At 38.4% G+C, this 19,264-nt stretch overlaps 2 protein-coding genes across 2 annotated transcripts; both read right to left on the minus strand.

Annotated features, from left to right (window-relative positions):
• Positions 1–4,044: 4,044 nt before the first annotated feature.
• LOC139742960 (uncharacterized) lies at positions 4,045–6,731 on the minus strand. The gene is made up of 2 exons (XM_071653467.1): positions 6,307–6,731; positions 4,045–4,522 (listed from the first exon to the last, which is right to left on the minus strand). The coding sequence occupies exons 1-2, from the start codon at positions 6,729–6,731 to the stop codon at positions 4,045–4,047; spliced, it is 903 nt and encodes a 300-aa protein (XP_071509568.1).
• A 6,477-nt stretch (positions 6,732–13,208) lies between these two features.
• LOC139742961 (uncharacterized) lies at positions 13,209–14,858 on the minus strand. Its single transcript, XM_071653468.1, has 2 exons — positions 14,434–14,858; positions 13,209–13,683 (listed from the first exon to the last, which is right to left on the minus strand). Exons 1-2 carry the CDS (start codon positions 14,856–14,858, stop codon positions 13,209–13,211), a joined length of 900 nt encoding a protein of 299 aa, XP_071509569.1.
• Positions 14,859–19,264: the final 4,406 nt, after the last annotated feature.

Below are 19,264 nucleotides of genomic sequence, written 5' to 3' on the forward strand. Positions count from 1 at the left end.
TACTTCAATAAACTTATTTCCCTCTGAAAAGGAACCTATATGTTGGCAGACACATAAGAAAATGGGTCCTTCAACGAATTTGCACAGTTCATGCGTAGAGAAGACATTCTGAACATTTTACCCGCCGAAGCGGTCGTAAAAACAGATCTTCAGCGTGCTGTGCCGGACCTTTAGATTTGCATGGAGGGAGAGGGAGAGGGGTGAGAGTTGTCTGTTTCCAGACATTTATAATTCCTTCCCATCATTTCAAGCAAGATCGAAATAGGAAGTGAAATCCCTGTATAATCCTCAAAAACAATAAATCTTAGACCTTGCTCAAGAACCTCACTCGCATAAACAACGTTGTCATTCGGCTATCGCAATGATATAGGGGAATACAAGAAATTGCATAAGATATATCCCTCTAAAATAATTCTAAAGCGTTAAAAAATTGTCTTCTACGCATGTGATAATGATAACAGCTTGTCGTCACGACGCTCTATTTGTTTTTAGTAGTATTCATGAAAAAGAAAAGGACACTAGTCAATCTCATATCTGTATATTGTTTAAAAATATTCATTATCAGTATACAATACTAACTCGTTTCTCGTCCATCAAAGTTTTCTCTTATGTCAGTTGTTGGTGTTTTTGGTACATATTGACATGTCATTACTTTGAAAATGTTAACAAATGAAAATCATTAACGTTTGAACTCCAAATTATCATTGAGAAACAGGCAACAATTAAAAAGAAGAAGTTGATGAATGTTAGCTTTTTTTTCGAGATTTTCATGAAAAATTGACATCTCTGTATGACATGTAGTAATTTAAGTAAAGGCAAAAAGTTTGCAAAAAACAAGTTATAGGGACAACTTGTTCACTTTGCTAAAAAACAAAAACCTAAACAAAAGCATTTTGAAGGTGACAATACACCTTCGGCAGTTTGCACTAATCTCGCCTCAAGTCTTTTCATCCGAATTGCCAAATATTGCCAAATGCACCTAAAATTTTACACACTGATTTACTTTGTACAAAATGTTGACCGTAAACACTATAACGTATCAAGGAAACAATACTCAGCGGCTTGAAACAAAGTGATGTCATCTAAAACGAAAACTGCTTCGAACTTCTTATTGATAACATGAGAAAAATACGATGAATACTCACTGTTCTATAGCTGCTTTTGGTTGAAGTACGAGTCAGGGGTTTTCTCAAACTTTCTGGCCAGAAAATGTGAACCTCTCTAGCGTCTCTAGCATATCTACCGAAATGCCAGTATTTATACCTTTCCGAGCTTGCCGAGCACACTGAACATTGTCATCTTGTCTATGAAATATTGAGACGTGTTCCGTTTAATCATTCTCCCTCTTCATCCGCCCCCTCATGGATCTTGATATGTTCTGCATGGCATCTCACACTCTTAAATGCCTCTTTTTCCCAATTGACAGAGTATCCGTCTGATTTCACCATTAATGAGCCGTGTAAACACTCCTTTTCCCTGGAGATTGTTTCAGCTTGTGGATGAAACCCGAAACTTCATTTTAATGTTATTAGTTTAATTGGAATGAAAGATATGTCACTAAATTCGGCAGGAGAGATTGTCGCAGTCATTTTGTCCTATATTACACTCAAAACTTTGTTTAAAAAAGAGAGATGCGTGTGTGTGTGTGTGTGTGTGTGTGTATGTATGTGTGTGTGTGTGTGTGTGTGTGTGTGTGTGTATGCGTGTGTGTGTGTGTGTGTGTGTGCGTGTGTGTGTGTGTGTGCCAGAGTTGATATCTGGGTAGAGGGAGCAACTTTTCGTTAATGATAACGTTAAGGCATTATTTACCACTTGCAGATGAAACAAAACCCAGCTTTAGTGCTTGAAAATAGTTCTTAAATGTGAGTTAGGGATAGAAACAACCAATGTAAAAATGTTAATCAGTATAATCAATGTTAAGTATCGTTGAATATACAAAATGTGAACAATAATTATGATAAAATTGTTTCTAGAATAAACCTTCTACAGCTTTGTTTCATTGAGAAAAATAGTGATATCTCCTTATATTTTAGGCTTTATTGTGAAACTTGTAGGATCTTTTGTGATATAGGCCTGATTACTCGAACATTTTTCTTTTTAATCGCTGCACGCTCCCAATGGTAAACAGTACCTTTAAGTAAAATCTTGTGGCAGTTATGTGTTCTTGGGATGGCGAAAGGCCCATATTTTGTCAAAGTTTATAATCACTGATTGGTATACGCTTACACAGTGTCAAAATGTAGACCGTGTAGAGTCTTCAGGAATCCATCGAATTAAAACATCACCATATTTTTTTTCTTCAACTTTATGTGCCATGCCTGTACACTTTTTATGATTTAATGATGATCATTTTGGTACTTCACTACAGGTATGATCACAGGAGTGAACCACGACAGGAAGTTGATGGTAATAACTTTACATTGATCCATGAATTTTGTATCACAACTCTTTTCTTTCTATTCTTGACATTAAAAATATGTCTTTCTAGCATTAATAGTATATCTTATTAAGCCTTCCTTTTCTTTTCTTTCATATCCATTCTCATCTTTTTCCCTTTTCACTGCTGTTTTAGCGGGGGTGAAGAATTTATCTAAGCAAGGTCATATGAATCGAAGTACATAATGTGCCAAACGCGTCATCATTCCCAATAAACATCGATGATGAGCTTAGCACATGGAGATGATATGATTAGTCAACAAACAACCCAAGGGCAAATTGCAGAAACTTGTTTAAATATCTGATTGGAATCATTCCCAGCTCCGTTGTCATCCAAGACAGACGACCACTAACAGATTCAAAAAGGCGAAACTAATCATCTTGTATCGATGTCCGCATTCTAGTCTCGTTTATCTATACTCTCTACGCGCCCTATATATAAATGTATATGTATATATTTTACTATTAAGGTCATCATCAAATAGGGAAATATAACATCTTTTAAACGATACTCCACTCTTTACAAGAAACAAGAAATATCTTAAAGATACTATCAAAGTTATCAAAAGGCCAGTACAATGTATTCTAATGCATTTTCTTTGTCTTTCAGCAGCTTTAATCTCATATATCTCAAACGGATAAAAATGTATATATATCTGCTTTACATATAAACTCTCTCTCTCTCTCTCTTTCCATATACTTATATATATATATATATATATATATATATATATATATATATAATATATATGTATATAGTGAGAACTTTGAGCAAAGAAAATGGGTTATATGTATATATATATATATATATATATATATATATATATATATACATATATATTTATATATACTGTATATATAGAAAATAACGTTTGCAAAAGAAGATGACTTAAGGTTCATCAGTGCCTTATTACTACTCCGAGTTTCACGCACCGCTTGGGATGCGATCATCCGGTCATCGAGCACTCTGTACGAATTAAGATAGCCTATCCAAATATGTACACATGTATTTATGACATTTATTCATCTATTTATTCATTTACCTATACATCGATCTATTTTTCTTTTATCTACGTATAAGGGCACTCAGACAAATACAGAGATAGAGGGAGAAAGGGAAAAGATAATGGGGGGGGGGGCGACAGAGCGTGAAATAAGAAGGCAAATTGAGAACCTGTATGATTTCATGTCGCACTGTTTTATTTCACTCATCACAGAGCAATTGTTTATGGGTAAATATCAGCATTCATTTTAGTTATACCACTGCGTCCTTAAGAATTACTTAAACACAGCGTTGTTATTAGCATAATATCATGGTTTGATGGAAGGCTCTTCTGTTTCAATCATAGCAAGATAGATAGATAATAATTAAAAGAATTATCGCACTTGTGACTGTGTAGAACTTTTTGGAATTTTCTGCTGGTTTGAGACTTAGTCACTCTGGACGCTGTTTCAGCTTGTAGAGATAAGAAAGTGTGACGGTGCTGCAGTGAATACCTTGCAAGTGCGAGCTAGGTCGCACCTGGCACTGCTTGAGACTTTACTTTTGTATTATGACTCCTGTTACTTATTGTATCACTTGATCGATTCCAAAATCTTTCATGAGATTTAGCGCCTGAAGATGACCTTCTGAAGAAAGTCTTGGTAGCCGGTGGGGAGCCTACGCTGGAACAGATTCTGCGGGATCCTAGCGTCCGCTGGCGGGGTGGAACGGACTAGGCGTGGGTGATGTGGAGGAGGAGGCTTCTGTCCACCACCTCCACCGCCTCCTCCGACTACGTTGCCGTCGCCGTCAGCGTCAGCGGCCTTGTAGCAGTTGTTGCCACCGACGTTGACATTCTTTGATGGATCTCCCTTGTAGCAGCCGAGGATGTAAGGGAAATCGGCCGTGGTGTGGTATTGGTACACACCGTCGCTGTTGTAGCGGCCGTGACACTCGTCGAGATCGCTCGAAGTCAACGTGTTTCCGTTCTCGTCGACGGGCCCGTAGATTGCATAACCGTCGAGGGCGACGCCGATCATAGGAGAGGGAACGCCGGACTCGATATCAAAGAGACAGCTAGATGGCTGCCTGTGATAGTGATACCTGTAGGCACATGAAAGTAATATAGTATTCAGTAAAAACAACTGTGAAGCTTCGAGAAACAGCTGACTGTGGCACTGTAACAAATCTACTAGTATCTAGTATAATGTAGATTAGATTTGACTCTACTTGTTTCTTGTTACTTGTTTCTTATACATGAAAACAAAAAGACTGACTGGCCATGCCATGGAGTATAGATACGAGAACATAAATAGGAATATATTTATAGGAACATACATAACAAACACTTAAATTGGAATATAATATCTAACATAATAGTCAAACTAGTGATGAAAGTTACATTATGTGTTGCTGGACATTTACGAAATGCATTGACTCCAATTTCATGCGAATCGGCAGGACGATACGCACATTGCTAACCAGGTCTTGTAAAGCACTATGCGATTTTATGTTTTGTTTTGCAACATAATCACAGAAGTTGCGATTACTACCGCTAAGACAGCCAGCAGCCAAGAGGGTAAAACTACACAAAAGTTACTGTGGTGATGGTGGTTATGAACGACGTTTTTTTTTTTTTTAAGTAAACCTTGGTGTTTTATCACATGATCAAAGTCATCTTCATAGACTATGTATTCCATGATGTTTTCAGTAAGTTTCAATAAGTCTTATTTCTACACTCGTATATAACAGAAAATAAGCATAACAATTTCAAACATACATGTATTATTCACAGGTCATGAAAATACAAACGAGTTCACATAACAAGTATATAATCATGTGAAATAATACATAATTTTCATTACAAATCTTTGTGTATACAGGTGGGGGAGACTGTTAGCAATAAGCAAATCTCCTGACTTGGACAACGGCCTCTGAACATTATAACTTGTAACAATTTTTGAACAAAAGGAACTGAGCACACAGGTAGAACAAATGAAATTAATCTTTAAAGTATTTCAAATGTCATTTCACCAAAGGACAACACAAGGTTGAATGTAAAAAGATGAAAAAGAACAAAAAAAAAAAAGGGAATAAGGGACCCGAATAGGAAGAGTAGAGAGAAGAGACAAGAAGAGAAGAAAAGCGATGAGATACAGTGTTCAGGAGTTGGGAGCTAATTTCAAACAAAAACGTAATTTCTGATTCGAGTGGTACATTGCGAGAAGAACTTTTTTTTAACAAGATGATTTAAAGCGTTGTTAAGAAAAACTGCTAGGTCATCATTCAATGAGCTCCATACATCTGGACCATGCTGTCTTATAGAATTTTGAGCTATATTGAGTTTAGGATTTTCGAAATGACAATCTGTCGCATGGCGGGTATAGGATATGAATGAATACTATAATTTGATATATACATATCTTTATACAATTCAGGGAGCTGATCGTTAGTAAATCTATACATAAATATGGCTGTAAAAGCCAACGTTGAATGATTCGCGATCAAATTGAAATGATGGTTACAATTCGTTATTCTGAAAGGTTCGTTAATCCGAAAACGAAATAAAGTTCGTAATTCCGAAGGTTCCATAGCAGCGCATCTCTTTCTTTTTTTCATTTTCGAATAAACAAAGTTTTGAATTCGCAAACCTAATTTTTTTTTCGGATTAACACTTTATTTCATTTTTGCATGAACAAAACTTCGGAACGATGAAAACTATTTCATTTTTGGAGACTTGTCCCTTCTAATGATGTTCTGACGTTCGTATTTTAATGTAGAACATATCTTTTGTATTATATGATTGTAAAATAATATCTGATCAAAACAACAACCAAATGTCTAAGAGGGAAGCGTTTACCATAACCCATCAACGCAATCGTTCATACCTTCCATTCTCATCTGGATGTCCGTCGCACATGTCGAACACCTCGGCACCATCGCCCTCCACCGCGTTCTCGCCGTCGGCGTCCCACGGGTTGTAGATGACGATGCCGTTGACGGCGATGGCAATCGGTCCGCCGGGAAGACAGGTGGTAGTCGATGCCACCTGTGGTTCCTGCGGCACGGTGTACTGGTTGCTCTGCTCCTCGATCGAGTTCGGGTTTTCGTTGTTTGGGTAGTAGTAAGTCTCGTGGTCGGGGATGTTGTTACTGCGGATCACCCAGTTGCTACCGCTCTCAGACACGGTGATCCAACCTGTGAGGCCAGTGTTTAGCTCAGGGTTGCCCGTGGTACCAAAATAATTCGTCTCATCTTGAGTGATGCCGTGTACGAGTGCCACGCACACCGCCAAAAGCAATGTCGACAGCATGGTTGTATCTGAAATCTTAAGACAAATGTGCATTCAGAATTTCGTGGTTTTTTTTTTTTCTGTAGGCTTCTATGTACACCCAATAGAGCCTTTTTTTCAGCTATAGCAGCCTGTCATATTTTTCACTAGAAGATCGTAGGACTAGACAGGAGCAATATGCTGTAACGAAAGGATGAAAGCAGTAAGGATAGGACTACATACAAATGCACAATTTGGGTATAAGAAAGAGTTTCATTACTTATATTTTTGACTGTTTTGAAACTTGCTCTATATTGAGAATGAGCAATGAAAGGCCCTGCAAACATTGCTGAAAGACAGGTTTGCCGTTTAAGCTTTTGTTTTCATCGTCAACGGAAATGCACTAATACAACGTAATTGAACAATTCGTCCTCCGACTTTTGACAGAACTGTGAAAATCTTATTGTCACCGAAAGGGGTGTGGTGGCTCTAGGACCCGGGGCAATCGATCTTGGTTTGAGTATATAGCAAACAAAACAAAACAAAACAAAACAAAACGAAACGAAACGAAACATAACAAAGCAAAGCAAAACAAAGCAAAATCAAACCGAATAATTGAAATAGTAATTCGAAAGAAGCCCGATGAGAATATCTCAGCGAGTATAATCGGTGGTTTCACATAATAGGCTAATTGAAAAAAAAAATAACATGACTATGAGGAAAAGATCAAAATATTTTTGACGACCCAACTGTTGTAATCACGCTACCATCCATTGGAAGGTACTTATGATTAGCTCTCGCAAGAAAGGTTGGGAAACACAAAGTACCATACCGCTGAGGTGATGCTTGAAATTCTCCAGCTTAAACTCCGGAACTTCGAGACCGAACAGCAGACTGGCGAGTGACACCCCGCTGCTCCAATATCAATAACTATTATCACTTCTGCACCTTGGAAGATTATGAAAGAGCTTTGCGTTCAGGATTGTTGATATCAAACACCTGACGACATGAATAAAGAGGAGGAGCCAAATCTTTCTTGAAGATCGCCTGCCTATCAAATGTCTACGATACAGTTTGTCACACCCTCATGTGACACCCAGCTGCTTCGATATCAACAATTATTACTCAGGGTCGACGCCGTGAAAGATTATGAAACAGCGTTGCGTTCAAGATTGTTGATATCAAACACCAGACGACATAAAAAAGAGGAGGAGCCAAATATTTCTTGGAGGTCGCCTGCGTATCAAACATCTTCGATACAATTTGTCACACCCTCTACGTAACAAATCCTCTTTGTTCGTCTACATACTTGCCAAATCAAAACTCTGATTTCGTCGTTCGGTACAAATACAACACAGAAAGTTAGAAGATATATTTCTTTTAGATAATTTGCTCTGGTGTGTGTCTGATGCTGAAGTTTTTTTGAACGAGATAATCAATCTGTGATTGTGATTATGGTATTGATGATGTAAAAGATATCTGTCGATAGGAAAACGACTAAGAGATTGTGTATACGAAGTAATGAAAAGAAAATGATGAAGAGACAGGTATGACAGATATTCATAATTCTACCAAAAAGAGATTGTGAGAGATCTTCTTTATCTTTGTTTTTCACAGATTTGCAAATCCGAAATATGGCACCATTAACTACATCACACGTAGAGCGACCAGTTCGTGGCAAGAATAGTAAAACATAATGTTTCACGAATCGTCCTCTCTCTGTTTACGTTATGTAAGAAAACTATTGCTCATTGGATTATTATCTACGCAATGTTAAAAGAAAGCAGTAGAAGTGTTCAATGTTCTGATCAAATTGGTAGCCATATATTCAGACCGAAAACACATATGAATACTCGTATGCGTATGTGTATAATCATCAGGGATCCATTGATAAATGTTTCGGAAAGATTTTCTGTACCTCTTAATTGATTTTGTGGTGAACTCAACTGGAACACACATTATAATTTCTCTCTACTGCGAACCATTCTTACTGTTTACGAATCTGCAGTGACCACAGTAACCCATTAGCACATAATGAAATGCTCGCAGTATGAAACTTTCTGAGCTATGCTTCAAGATTTTTTCTTATCATTTCCATATTCGGCCACATAAGTTGTAGAATTTGTTGATCTAAGTCTCATAACAATTATGCGAATACCTGAAAAGGCTTTTCCTCAAAAAATTGGCTGGAATATTCATTATGTTAATATAGGCGTACCTTAATTGTGTTATATTGATTTTTTAGTAATTGTTTTTAAAAGAATTTGTGATATTGGAAATACGATTTGAATCGAATTTAAAAAGCAAAGATGAATTCAATAATTATATTCGGATTTTTACAGCTAATATCATAAAAGGCCAAAATGTAAGAGTAAGCATAGAGTTGATACGAAATCTCACTAACGAAAAGGCTATGCAACACCACATTCCAGATCAGAGAAATAAAATTCTTCCAATTGCCATGTGAAGACAGGAAGGTCATGCATGTGCTGGTAATATAGAAATATCAATTTGAATGACATTTTCAGATTTGCAAATGGGAATTGTATAGATTTTAAAGTGACCTTCAGTCGTTTTTTCATCCATTCCAGTCCTATAACTAGTTGACAATTGACCATTATAAACAGGTGTGGTTTTCACCAGCGGTCATTCGTTATATCATCGTTAATCAGTTATGCACTTTTATACCACACAAGCTAAACAATATTGATGATAACGCGAAATCCTTGAGCAAATTTGGAGAGGAGAGACCGATAAAGGTCACTTCTTAACTTAGAGCCGTGTTCAATATCATCGATCGTGGCCAATCTTAACCCTAACTAGGCCGGGCTATTTAGGTAGTTGATAGAGCGGGGGGGGGGGGGGGGGAGGGGGGCCTCCCAGGTCCCCCTTCCAGATCTTGGCCGTCGACCGCGCGATCGCGACGAAAAGTGTCACACACATTGCCTATGATGTAGTCTAAAATACCATGAAGTTAATTTTTCAAAAAATTGTCATTTATGCTAAATTATGCTAATTTATGCATAATGATGCATGAAATCAGACTATTTGGTATAAATCACAAAATAAAGCTCTAAACAGGCACATTTTATGTGCAAATATTCTTTTTAGTGTCCTCAGCAAATGTAATAAAAAAAGTTGTGATATCAGAAAAATTTCTTAAGTATTTTATTGTTTTTTTAATTTCTTATGTATTTCATTGTTTTTTCGACTTTATGTTTTTCATTGTTTTTTCAATGAAATTTGTCCGCGACATCGATCCAAACAAGAAAATATGTTATTCATTGATTTTAATCAATAAAACACCAAAATAATCATGCTTTTATGAAATTTGCCTGTAAGCACAGTTTGCATTGACATTGTACACGAATTCACGTTTTTGAGCAATTTTGGGTCTGACATCCATGTACATATTTATGCGTAACTTCGGAACCACGCGCCCAGGCGTCGCAAATTTGGTCTCAAAAGATGCAGGAGACTCGAAAGAAAAAAGTGCGATTGCGATACATCGCGCGGAACGTCGGGGGGGGGGGGGGGGGCCTCAGAGGCCCCCCCCCCCCCCCCCCGGCCTAGTTAGGGTTAAAGGGCCCCTGAAATCCAAATGCATGTTGATTTGTGTTGATTTTATGATACCCTCAATATCACTTTTGAGGTGAAAGGAATATCTAGAAACTTTCCATATATTTTTAACGATTTTTTTCTATTTTTCTTCAGAGTACTTGGGAACGCCCACACACAAAAAAAAATCCTTCCAAACCAATATTCCTCTTGTGACCTCATCTGTCAATCATTGCTAAAGTACTGAAATGTTTAACAAAAGACACTGGAATGCACCTTCCCTCGACTCAGCATAACTTGCATATTCCCTCGCCATGTCTTTTGTTAGTCACAGAAACATACAATATCTTTTGTTAGTCACATTGATATCACAGAAACATGCAAATTATGCTGAGGTCACAAGAGGAATATTGGTTTGGAAGGATTTTGTGGACGTTCCCAAGTAATCTGAAGAAAAATAGAAGAAAAATCGTTAAAAATATATGGAATGTTTCTAAATATTTGTTTCACTGCAAAAGTGATGTTGAGGGTATCATAAATCAACACAAATCAACATGCATTTGGATTTCAGGGGCCCTCTAAACTTGTGCGTCACGTGACACACTAGTCGGTCAGGTGACAGTGAAAAAAAAAAGCAAACAAGCTGTCAGGTGGTGTTGGTGCAGCTATTCTGAATGTCCGCGTATGATGATGTGATTTTAAGTGGCCGCTCGGCTTTTGTCATTGATTGAAATTAGTCCGTCCTCTCGCACTGGTATATACATGCTCTTATTTTCTTGTCCATCGGAGAAGACTAGATATTAGTGATGAATGAATGAATGAAAGAATATGTATTTAATTTTACTTTAAGGTTTACCACGTTACTGTTTTTATATCCAAGGAGGTTTGATCATACAATGTAAAAGGTTATCCAAGGGACCATGATAGGTAAGTCTATTCTTATACTGGCCATTCCCTCATCAGTCTTGTAGGGGCAATAACGAAGGAGAGGAAGCACTGGTAGACTGAATTCAGAACTTGATACTGATTCGAATAGTCACGCTCGATGAATGCTTACATTGACCTTCAAATTGAGTTGTTGGTAATATACAGGGTGCTAATTATCCAAATTGATATTACACTACTTTTGTTTGCAGTTGTATTGCTTTTTCTTCGCTGGCCCAGCTGGTCAGTTCACGAGGAGATGAACTATTAACCTTATTTCATACAACCTTTGCTCACCCGACATTGAACAACAACGTGTTTTCATGCAAGCAAACAAACAAAACTGTCCAGTTGAGCTAAAATTCAGTACGTTCCTGACCACTCTGGCTAAGTGTAAGTAGGCCCTATATACTTCAGTAAAGATGCGCTCCCTGTACAAGGCTTACGCACACGCAGCCCGTAAGCTGCATGCGTATACAAGCCATTTTGTATGATTACATAGCTCTGAGTAGAAAAGGCCATTTTTGTACCAACAAGTCTGTCAGTTTTCGAATTTGCTGAGACAAATATCTGTGATATATTCATTATTTACGTAACCCTTTATGGTGCCTTCCAGTACATCCACTTTACAGCCAGCCCGATCGTTGACAGTATTGACGGAAAAGTTTGTTAATGCATTCAGTGCAAAATAATGAAATGGCTGCTTTCTATAAATCATATAGTGAGTGATAATTGAGGGACCATTCTGGTCATCATCTGGTATAACTAGATTCATTCTTCGTTTGAACCTGGTTGATGAAGCCCTATAATTATTCATTACGTGGTCCCTTTGAAAACAAGTGAAGTAGCTAACCAACTGACAAAAAGAATATGTCTTGTTTTCAACGTGCACACATACAACGAACTGGTCTATTATTGCACATCAAATTTTCACCCCTAAATGACTTGATCAGAGATTCACGTTTTCCAAATTGTGCTTTGACTAAATGTTTTTTAAACTTGTATTGTATTGACAAAATAACTACCTTTAACTTTGTTTAAATAGGACCCCTATTAATGTCGATAAAAAGAAAAAAAAAGATTTTTTTTTTTGCGAAAAACGTGGAGGATACCGTATTTTTTTTTAAACAGATCCCATTCCACCCCTTTCTTTTTGGATACGAGTGCCTACAGAAAGCCATTGAGACGAGCATACCCCCCCCCCCCGCCACACACACACACACACACATTCACACAACATGTAATGAAAGCATTTCCTTTGCAGAGGTCGTCAATATCATCAATACCTGGTTGTCACTAGGTCCTCCGATTTTCTGCAAAATACTAGTGAGACAGGTGTTTTATGTATCCTTGTTTAAGGAGCCTTTGGATTTATGACGACATATCACGCTAACCTGTAGCTTTGTGTTTAGGTTCATGCATACACGTATAAATACAATTATGAATATATTAAGTATATGATATGCATAATAAATGTAAACATATAAATCCAGACATGCATATGTAAACATATAAATCCAGACAGACAGACAGACAGACAGACGAACACAGGGACAGAGATAAAGAGGAATGGCAACTACGGAATATGACGGATTATGAAGAAAGACAAACTGAAAACTCGTTTGATTTGATGTTGCCATTGCTTTAATTTTCCCTTTATGGAGCAATATTAATACATTTTAGGGTAAAAATCACCACTCATTAGAGCGAGTGCACAAACTTGCATACTATACTTTTGTATTGTCTGAACATCGTGCCGTTATAACCATTACATTATTAGGTTGGTTTAAAGAAGTCTGTTCAAATCCTGTTGAGATAGATGATAACCAAAATTATTGTCTACAACTTAATGCGACTTCTGCGGTTTGCGAATGAGTTCCGTTGAACACCTTCTTAGTTTGCAGAGGTTTAACTCTCCATATTTGATATCAAGAAAAGGAAAGTGTTAGGGTGCAGTAAACACTTGCAGCGAGACTGCACTAATCACTTCTTTCTGCCCCATTAGATTTCTAGTCTTAAAAGAGATAAATATTTCTTTTAGCGCCTGAAGATGACTTTCTGAAGAAAGTCTTGGTAGCCAGCCGGGAGCCTCCGCTGGAACAGATTCTGCGGGATCCTAGCGTCCGCCGGCGGGGTGGAACGGGCCGGGCGGGGTCGAGGGGGCTTCTGTCCACCACCTCCGCCTCCACCGCTGCCTCCTCCGACTACGTTGCCGTCGCCGTCAGCGTCAACAGCCTTGTAGCAGTTGTTGCCTCCGACGTTTACACCCTGAGGCGTACCCTTGTAGCAGCCGAGGATGTAAGGGAAATCGGAGGTGGTGTGGTACTGGTAGACACCGTCGCTGTTGTAGCGGCCGTGGCACTCGTCGAGATCGCTCGAAGTCAGCGTGTTCCCGCTCTCGTCGACGGGTCCGTAGATGGCAAAACCGTCGAAGGCGACGCCGATCAACGGCGAGGGAACGCCGGACTCGATATCAAAGAGACAGCTGGAAGGCTGCCTGTGATAGTGATACCTGTAGGCACATGAAAATAAAGCACGTAAAACAACTTGGGAGCATCGAGAACTATCTGACTAGAACAAACTACAAGGTGAACTGTATAACGTTATACAGTGGGGATTGCGATTATCAGCATTTCCGTCGGTTACCAGCTCTTTATGAAGCGAGGTGTGTATGGCATCGCCAAAGTTGAATAATATTTAACCGTGCAAGAAGAGAGGACTAAAATATTTGAAATGGATGAACCTTATTAATTGTTAATTTTCTGAGAGGGCAATCTTTCTTTTACACAATGTGTAAGTTTTGGATTATAAAATGAATGGTAAATTGTGTTTGTTTGCTTTTTTTCAAATTTTCTAGAACATCGTTGCTTTTGTAGAAGTGTGATGAGGTATGTATCAGAGGCTCTGTGTTATTTCTTAGAAACCCTTTACATACTCTTCACTTTCATCTCTTATAACTTCTGAAAGATAATGCTCTACTGCTTTAAAAGCTTAAAACGGTAAAATTTCATAACTTCCTAATTGTAAGCGTCATGGATTTTGTTTCTTCATCAACCGTACCCCACGGAAGAGAAGAAGTAAAAATTACTGTCACTTCTTGAACTGCGTGGTGATGGTCTACCCAATCTATTTGGATGTAGAACATTACATCGTACATGCATTCATATGTAACTAACGATAATAACAGCAACAACCAAAATACATTTAAGAAGGGAGCGGATGCCAAAACTCGTCAACCAGTGTCGACGCCGTCATTCCATACCTGCCGTTCTGGTCAGGATGTCCGTCGCACATGTCGAACACCTCGGCACCATCGCCCTCCACCGCGTTCTCGCCGTCGGCGTCCCACGGGTTGTAGATGACGATGCCGTTGACGGCGATGGCAATGGGTCCTCCGGGAAGACAGGTGGTAGTCGATGCCACCTGCGGTTCCTGCGGCACGGTGTACTGGTTGCTCTGCTCCTCGATCGAGTTTGGGTTGTGGTTGCCCGGGAAGCTGCCGGTCTCGTGGTCGGGGATGTTGTTACTGCGAATCACCCAGTTGCTACCGCTCTCCGACACGGTGACCCAGCCGACGAGGCCGGTGTTTTTCTCAGTGATGCCCGTGGTACCAAAATAATTCGTTTCATCTTGGGTGATGCCGTGTGCGAGTGCCACGCACAATGCCAACATCAATGTCGACAGCATGGTTGTATCTGAAATCTGAAAAGATACATTTCCATTTGTTCTTCTCTTTAGGCTTCTTCACCACATGGAACTTAGTTCTCGTCTATAGCAGCCCCGTCGTATCTTTCACAAGAGGTATCGACATCGAGGGTAGTATAACAAGAAAAAAAAGCTCAGCACGCAATGACCAAAGGATGAGTAGGAAGCAAAACATACAATTGTACATTTTTTTAGTATCAGAACAAATTTCGTAAACTGGAATAATACTGTGTCGCAAACAGCCTTTTTTATTGGGCTCAAATAATGTAAAGGAGGTGTCGTGGCTGAGTGGATAAGAGCGCTCGTCTAGCAGCTGCATTTGTATTTCCAGGAAAGGTACATTATCTTATAGTCCTCCAGAGGGAATGCCGATCCTGTAGTTGTCTGCTTGAATGAACTGCCTCCTCAGCGGTCGTGTAAAAAAAAGTCATAATTATTCAATTCAATTTATTGATTTCATAAAAGCAATACAGCTAATATTTTGTAAGATAATCAAATGTCGAGGAAAACCACGAAAAAGCCAGTGGCTTGAAGATTGTGATTCCCTTTAAAATTAAGATTTTGATTTGAAAGAAGCTTAATGGAAATGTATCAGCTTGTAAACAGTTAGCTTCATGGTCACGAGAATTGAAAATATCAACTTCTTGAAATGATTAAAAGAAATCTACAGCCGAGTTAATGCTGGTGTTATTTTTTGATACTATATAGAATGCAACTGAAGAGCACTAAGGATCAGCTGTCATACGACAGGTTCAAACACGCTAAGTACCATACCGTAACTGATGCTTGAGGTGCTCCCGCGCAAAACTCTGCAACTTTTTGACTGACTGGAGTGTCATCCCGCTGATCCGATATTTATATTCCTCGAGCTCTGTATACCAAGATTATAAAACAGCATTGAGGATTGTTGACATCGAATGCCTGACGAGGAAAGAAAGAAAGAGGATGGGGCAAATATCTCCAGGGGATAATCTGCCTGCTAAGCATCTTACCCTCTAAGTAATCCATCAATATCATCAAATCTTCTTTGGACATCAAATCAACACAATATTGTTGTCGTTTGGTACAGTACGACAATGGAGCAGCAACAACATCTCAGCTCATTTTTCTCATTCATGGACTTAGGAATGTTTACCATAACAACAATCCATTTACACACTTACATACGTGCACAGGTGGACACATGCATACATAAAATAATATTAATGTATTATCAAACACTGTCAATGTATCAAGTTAAAAGATCTCCATTTTCATTGACTTGATGTGATTTATATCTGAGGATGTTTTTTTTTAACATGAAGTAATTGTGTCAGGATTATGGTGAATATAATGTAAGAAATATTTGTGAATAGGATGCAGTTAGAAGATTATGTATAAGAAAAGATAATGAAAAGGAAAGGATGAATAAATGAATATGCAAAGCTTTCATAAATTAAATGATTGTAAGAGATCTCCTTTTGATTTCAGCTGATATAGACCTACAATCTGATCATCAACGAAAATATTTATATTAGTAACAATATTGCATCTCGAGTGGCCAGTTAATGATATGAATTAGCAGAACGTATAATTATGATAGCTGTTTCACGAGCAGTAGAACAAATAACGTTAAAGGGAACCTCCGGAAGATTTACAGATTTTTACATTTGAACGACCATAAGTATGTTAAAATGAGTACAGAGTTTCAGAATTTATAGTGACTGGGATGAGGAGTGATAATGTTTTCAAAATTTATAACAAATTGTAATGAACAAGGATGATGACATGGCATAGTCCATGGGCCAAGAGCCGAAAAATGGGTTGTTGGTACCACCCGAGGTGGCAAAACCTTTTTGGTGTCATTTTGTTTGTCGGACATAGATATGCTTATCAAGCTATGATAGCATTTCCAAATGAGTAGCTTAGTCATAATAAATGAATTTTTAACCAATTTGGTCTCGTTTTTATATCCCTATACTTCTGAATCGAAACTAAACCGCTATACAAAGAAGAGCACTGCCTTCTGTATGTCCACAGGAGTTCTGTCGTAAACGCGGTGCCATTTAGTCTTTATGCAAGGCAGCGAAGGGAATATTCAAAGGGTTATGATGTCCACAGCCGTCACGCGGTGCGCTTAGTCTTTATCTAGACCAATGTACCGTTAATCATATCTAAAGTTCCTAATAAAAGGGATTATCTATACTGTTTTATACCACCCTCTCAACAAATACATCAGTTTTAAACAAAAATCACTCTGTTCATTTACAACATTATTAATCATAACGTATTGTAGTGTACCGGTATATTGTTTTTGCATAATCTTTCAATGTTGGATGGAAATAAAGCGACATTGGCGTGGTATTAGCGTTTTCACCATAGCGTTTTCACCGGAAAATGATAAATAATTGAAAAATACGCTAGAATTCACTAGAAATTGCTTTTTTGTTGTTGTTGTTGTTTTTAGATAAAGGGATATACACTGTATTATAAGCTTTGGATATTCCCTTCGCAGTCTCGAATATTAGACTAAGCGCTGTGGACATCATAACCCTTGGATATTCCCTTTGCTGCCTTGAATAAAGACTAAGCGCACCGCGTTTACAAGAGAACACCTGTGAACATAAAGAAGACAGTGCTCTTCTTTGTATAGCGGTTGGTCTCGATTCAGAAGTACAGGGATATAACGACGAGACCAAATTGATTTAAAATTCATTTACTATAACTAAGCTACTCATTTGGAAATGCTATCATAGCTTGATAAGCATATCTATGCCCGACAAACAAAATGACACCAAAAAGGTATTGCCACCTCAGATGGTACCAATATCTGGCCTGGCCCATGGACTAGCAGCCTCAGTAGAAGAATGCATGAGTTGGGGCTCAAGGAAGCAGAAAAAAAAGAAGAAGGCATGCATTGATTCTACACAGGTGAACTTGTTAAGCAAGAGGTATTGTAATGGAATTACATTAAGTACATTTCTGAAATATGTGAGGTTCCTATGTCATCAGCGCTGTTCAATGTAATTTGCTTAAGATTTTCAGATTACTGGTTTCTCTGCTCAAGAGCCACAATAAATTCCGCAAGCCTATATTATACGTGGAGCTGTTGGTTTATGTACTACATGATGTGAAATAATAAAATAATCTGGAATGCCCCTTTAAATAATATGTTCTTTGCCATATTAATAAGCTTTATTATTTCAGTTCTGATCATGTATGTCATATTATGTGTTGATGACATAGAGTAGTAGATCTTAATGTCATTAGTAGACTTAGGATGTTAATTGGAACTACTGAAAGTTCATCGTCCTTTTTAGCCGTTGTCGTATCCATTTCAGCCCCAACCCATGCAACAGGTGTGGTTTCCCACGAGCGGTCATTCGTTATATCATCACAACGTGATCATCGTTGATACGGTTATGTATCACACAAACTACTGATAATAACGTAAAATCCTTGAGCAATTTCGGAGAGGACAGACAGAAATAGGTCGATTCTTAAAGACGAGTTCGATATTATTCAGTGTGCGTCATGGCATTTTCTCACGTGACCATGGTGACACACTAGTTAGTCGGGTGACAGTGAAAAACTGTCAGGTGGTGCTCTTAGAGGCATTCGCTGACGTCGCTTATGATCACGTGATTTCGAGTTGTTGCTCGGCTTTTGAAGCTGATTAAGATTAGTCCGTCCTCTGACACTGCTAAATGCACGCAAAGATTAATGTCGGAGAAGAATAAAGTATGAATGATGATTGAAAGAAAGAACATGATCCGAATTTCATCCTCAGGTTTTTTGGTTTTTTTTTTTCGTGCAGGGAAATTATGTGCATACAATAAAAGCGGCACGGATTGAAGAGGTATATGATAAGCCTATACCTAGGCTACACTTGTACCTCCCTTCTCTTATGAAGGAAAGAGAGAATATTCAAACTGTTTTCAGAAGTAGATACGGATTCATTCCGCATGATTCGGTCGAAGCTTACTTTGACCTATAAAGTAATCAGTTATTCACAGGGTGCTAAATATCCAAAGTAAGATTAGACCACTGCTTTTAATTTTAGCTGTATGTTATCTAATTTTGATCCAGCTGGTCCATTCACGAGGGGGTGAGATTAGTTAGGATAACCTTATTTTATGTAACCCTCGCTCCCTTTGCATAATATTAAATAAATCGGTCGAATAAGCTAAAGTCAGTAACATAATAATACAAGTAATCCTGCGTTCTTGTCGTTCTTTTGAGCACACGACGAATCTAAAGTTGAACTCTGCTCAAACCTCTTCGCTATTAACCTCCAAACGTTCACGCCGCGCTTGAAGCAAAAACTCGTTGAGTACATGCAGCATCAACGTACGACCAGGTTTGAACGATGAGCGGGAATGTTGGACCAGTACAGAAATGCTTTGGAC

The sequence above is a fragment of the Diadema antillarum genome, unplaced genomic scaffold, assembly GCF_040938485.1.
Source record: "Diadema antillarum isolate AM-2024a unplaced genomic scaffold, OU_Dant_1.0 seq00001039_RagTag, whole genome shotgun sequence".
In the NCBI taxonomy this organism is placed as follows: Eukaryota; Metazoa; Echinodermata; class Echinoidea; order Diadematoida; family Diadematidae; genus Diadema; species Diadema antillarum.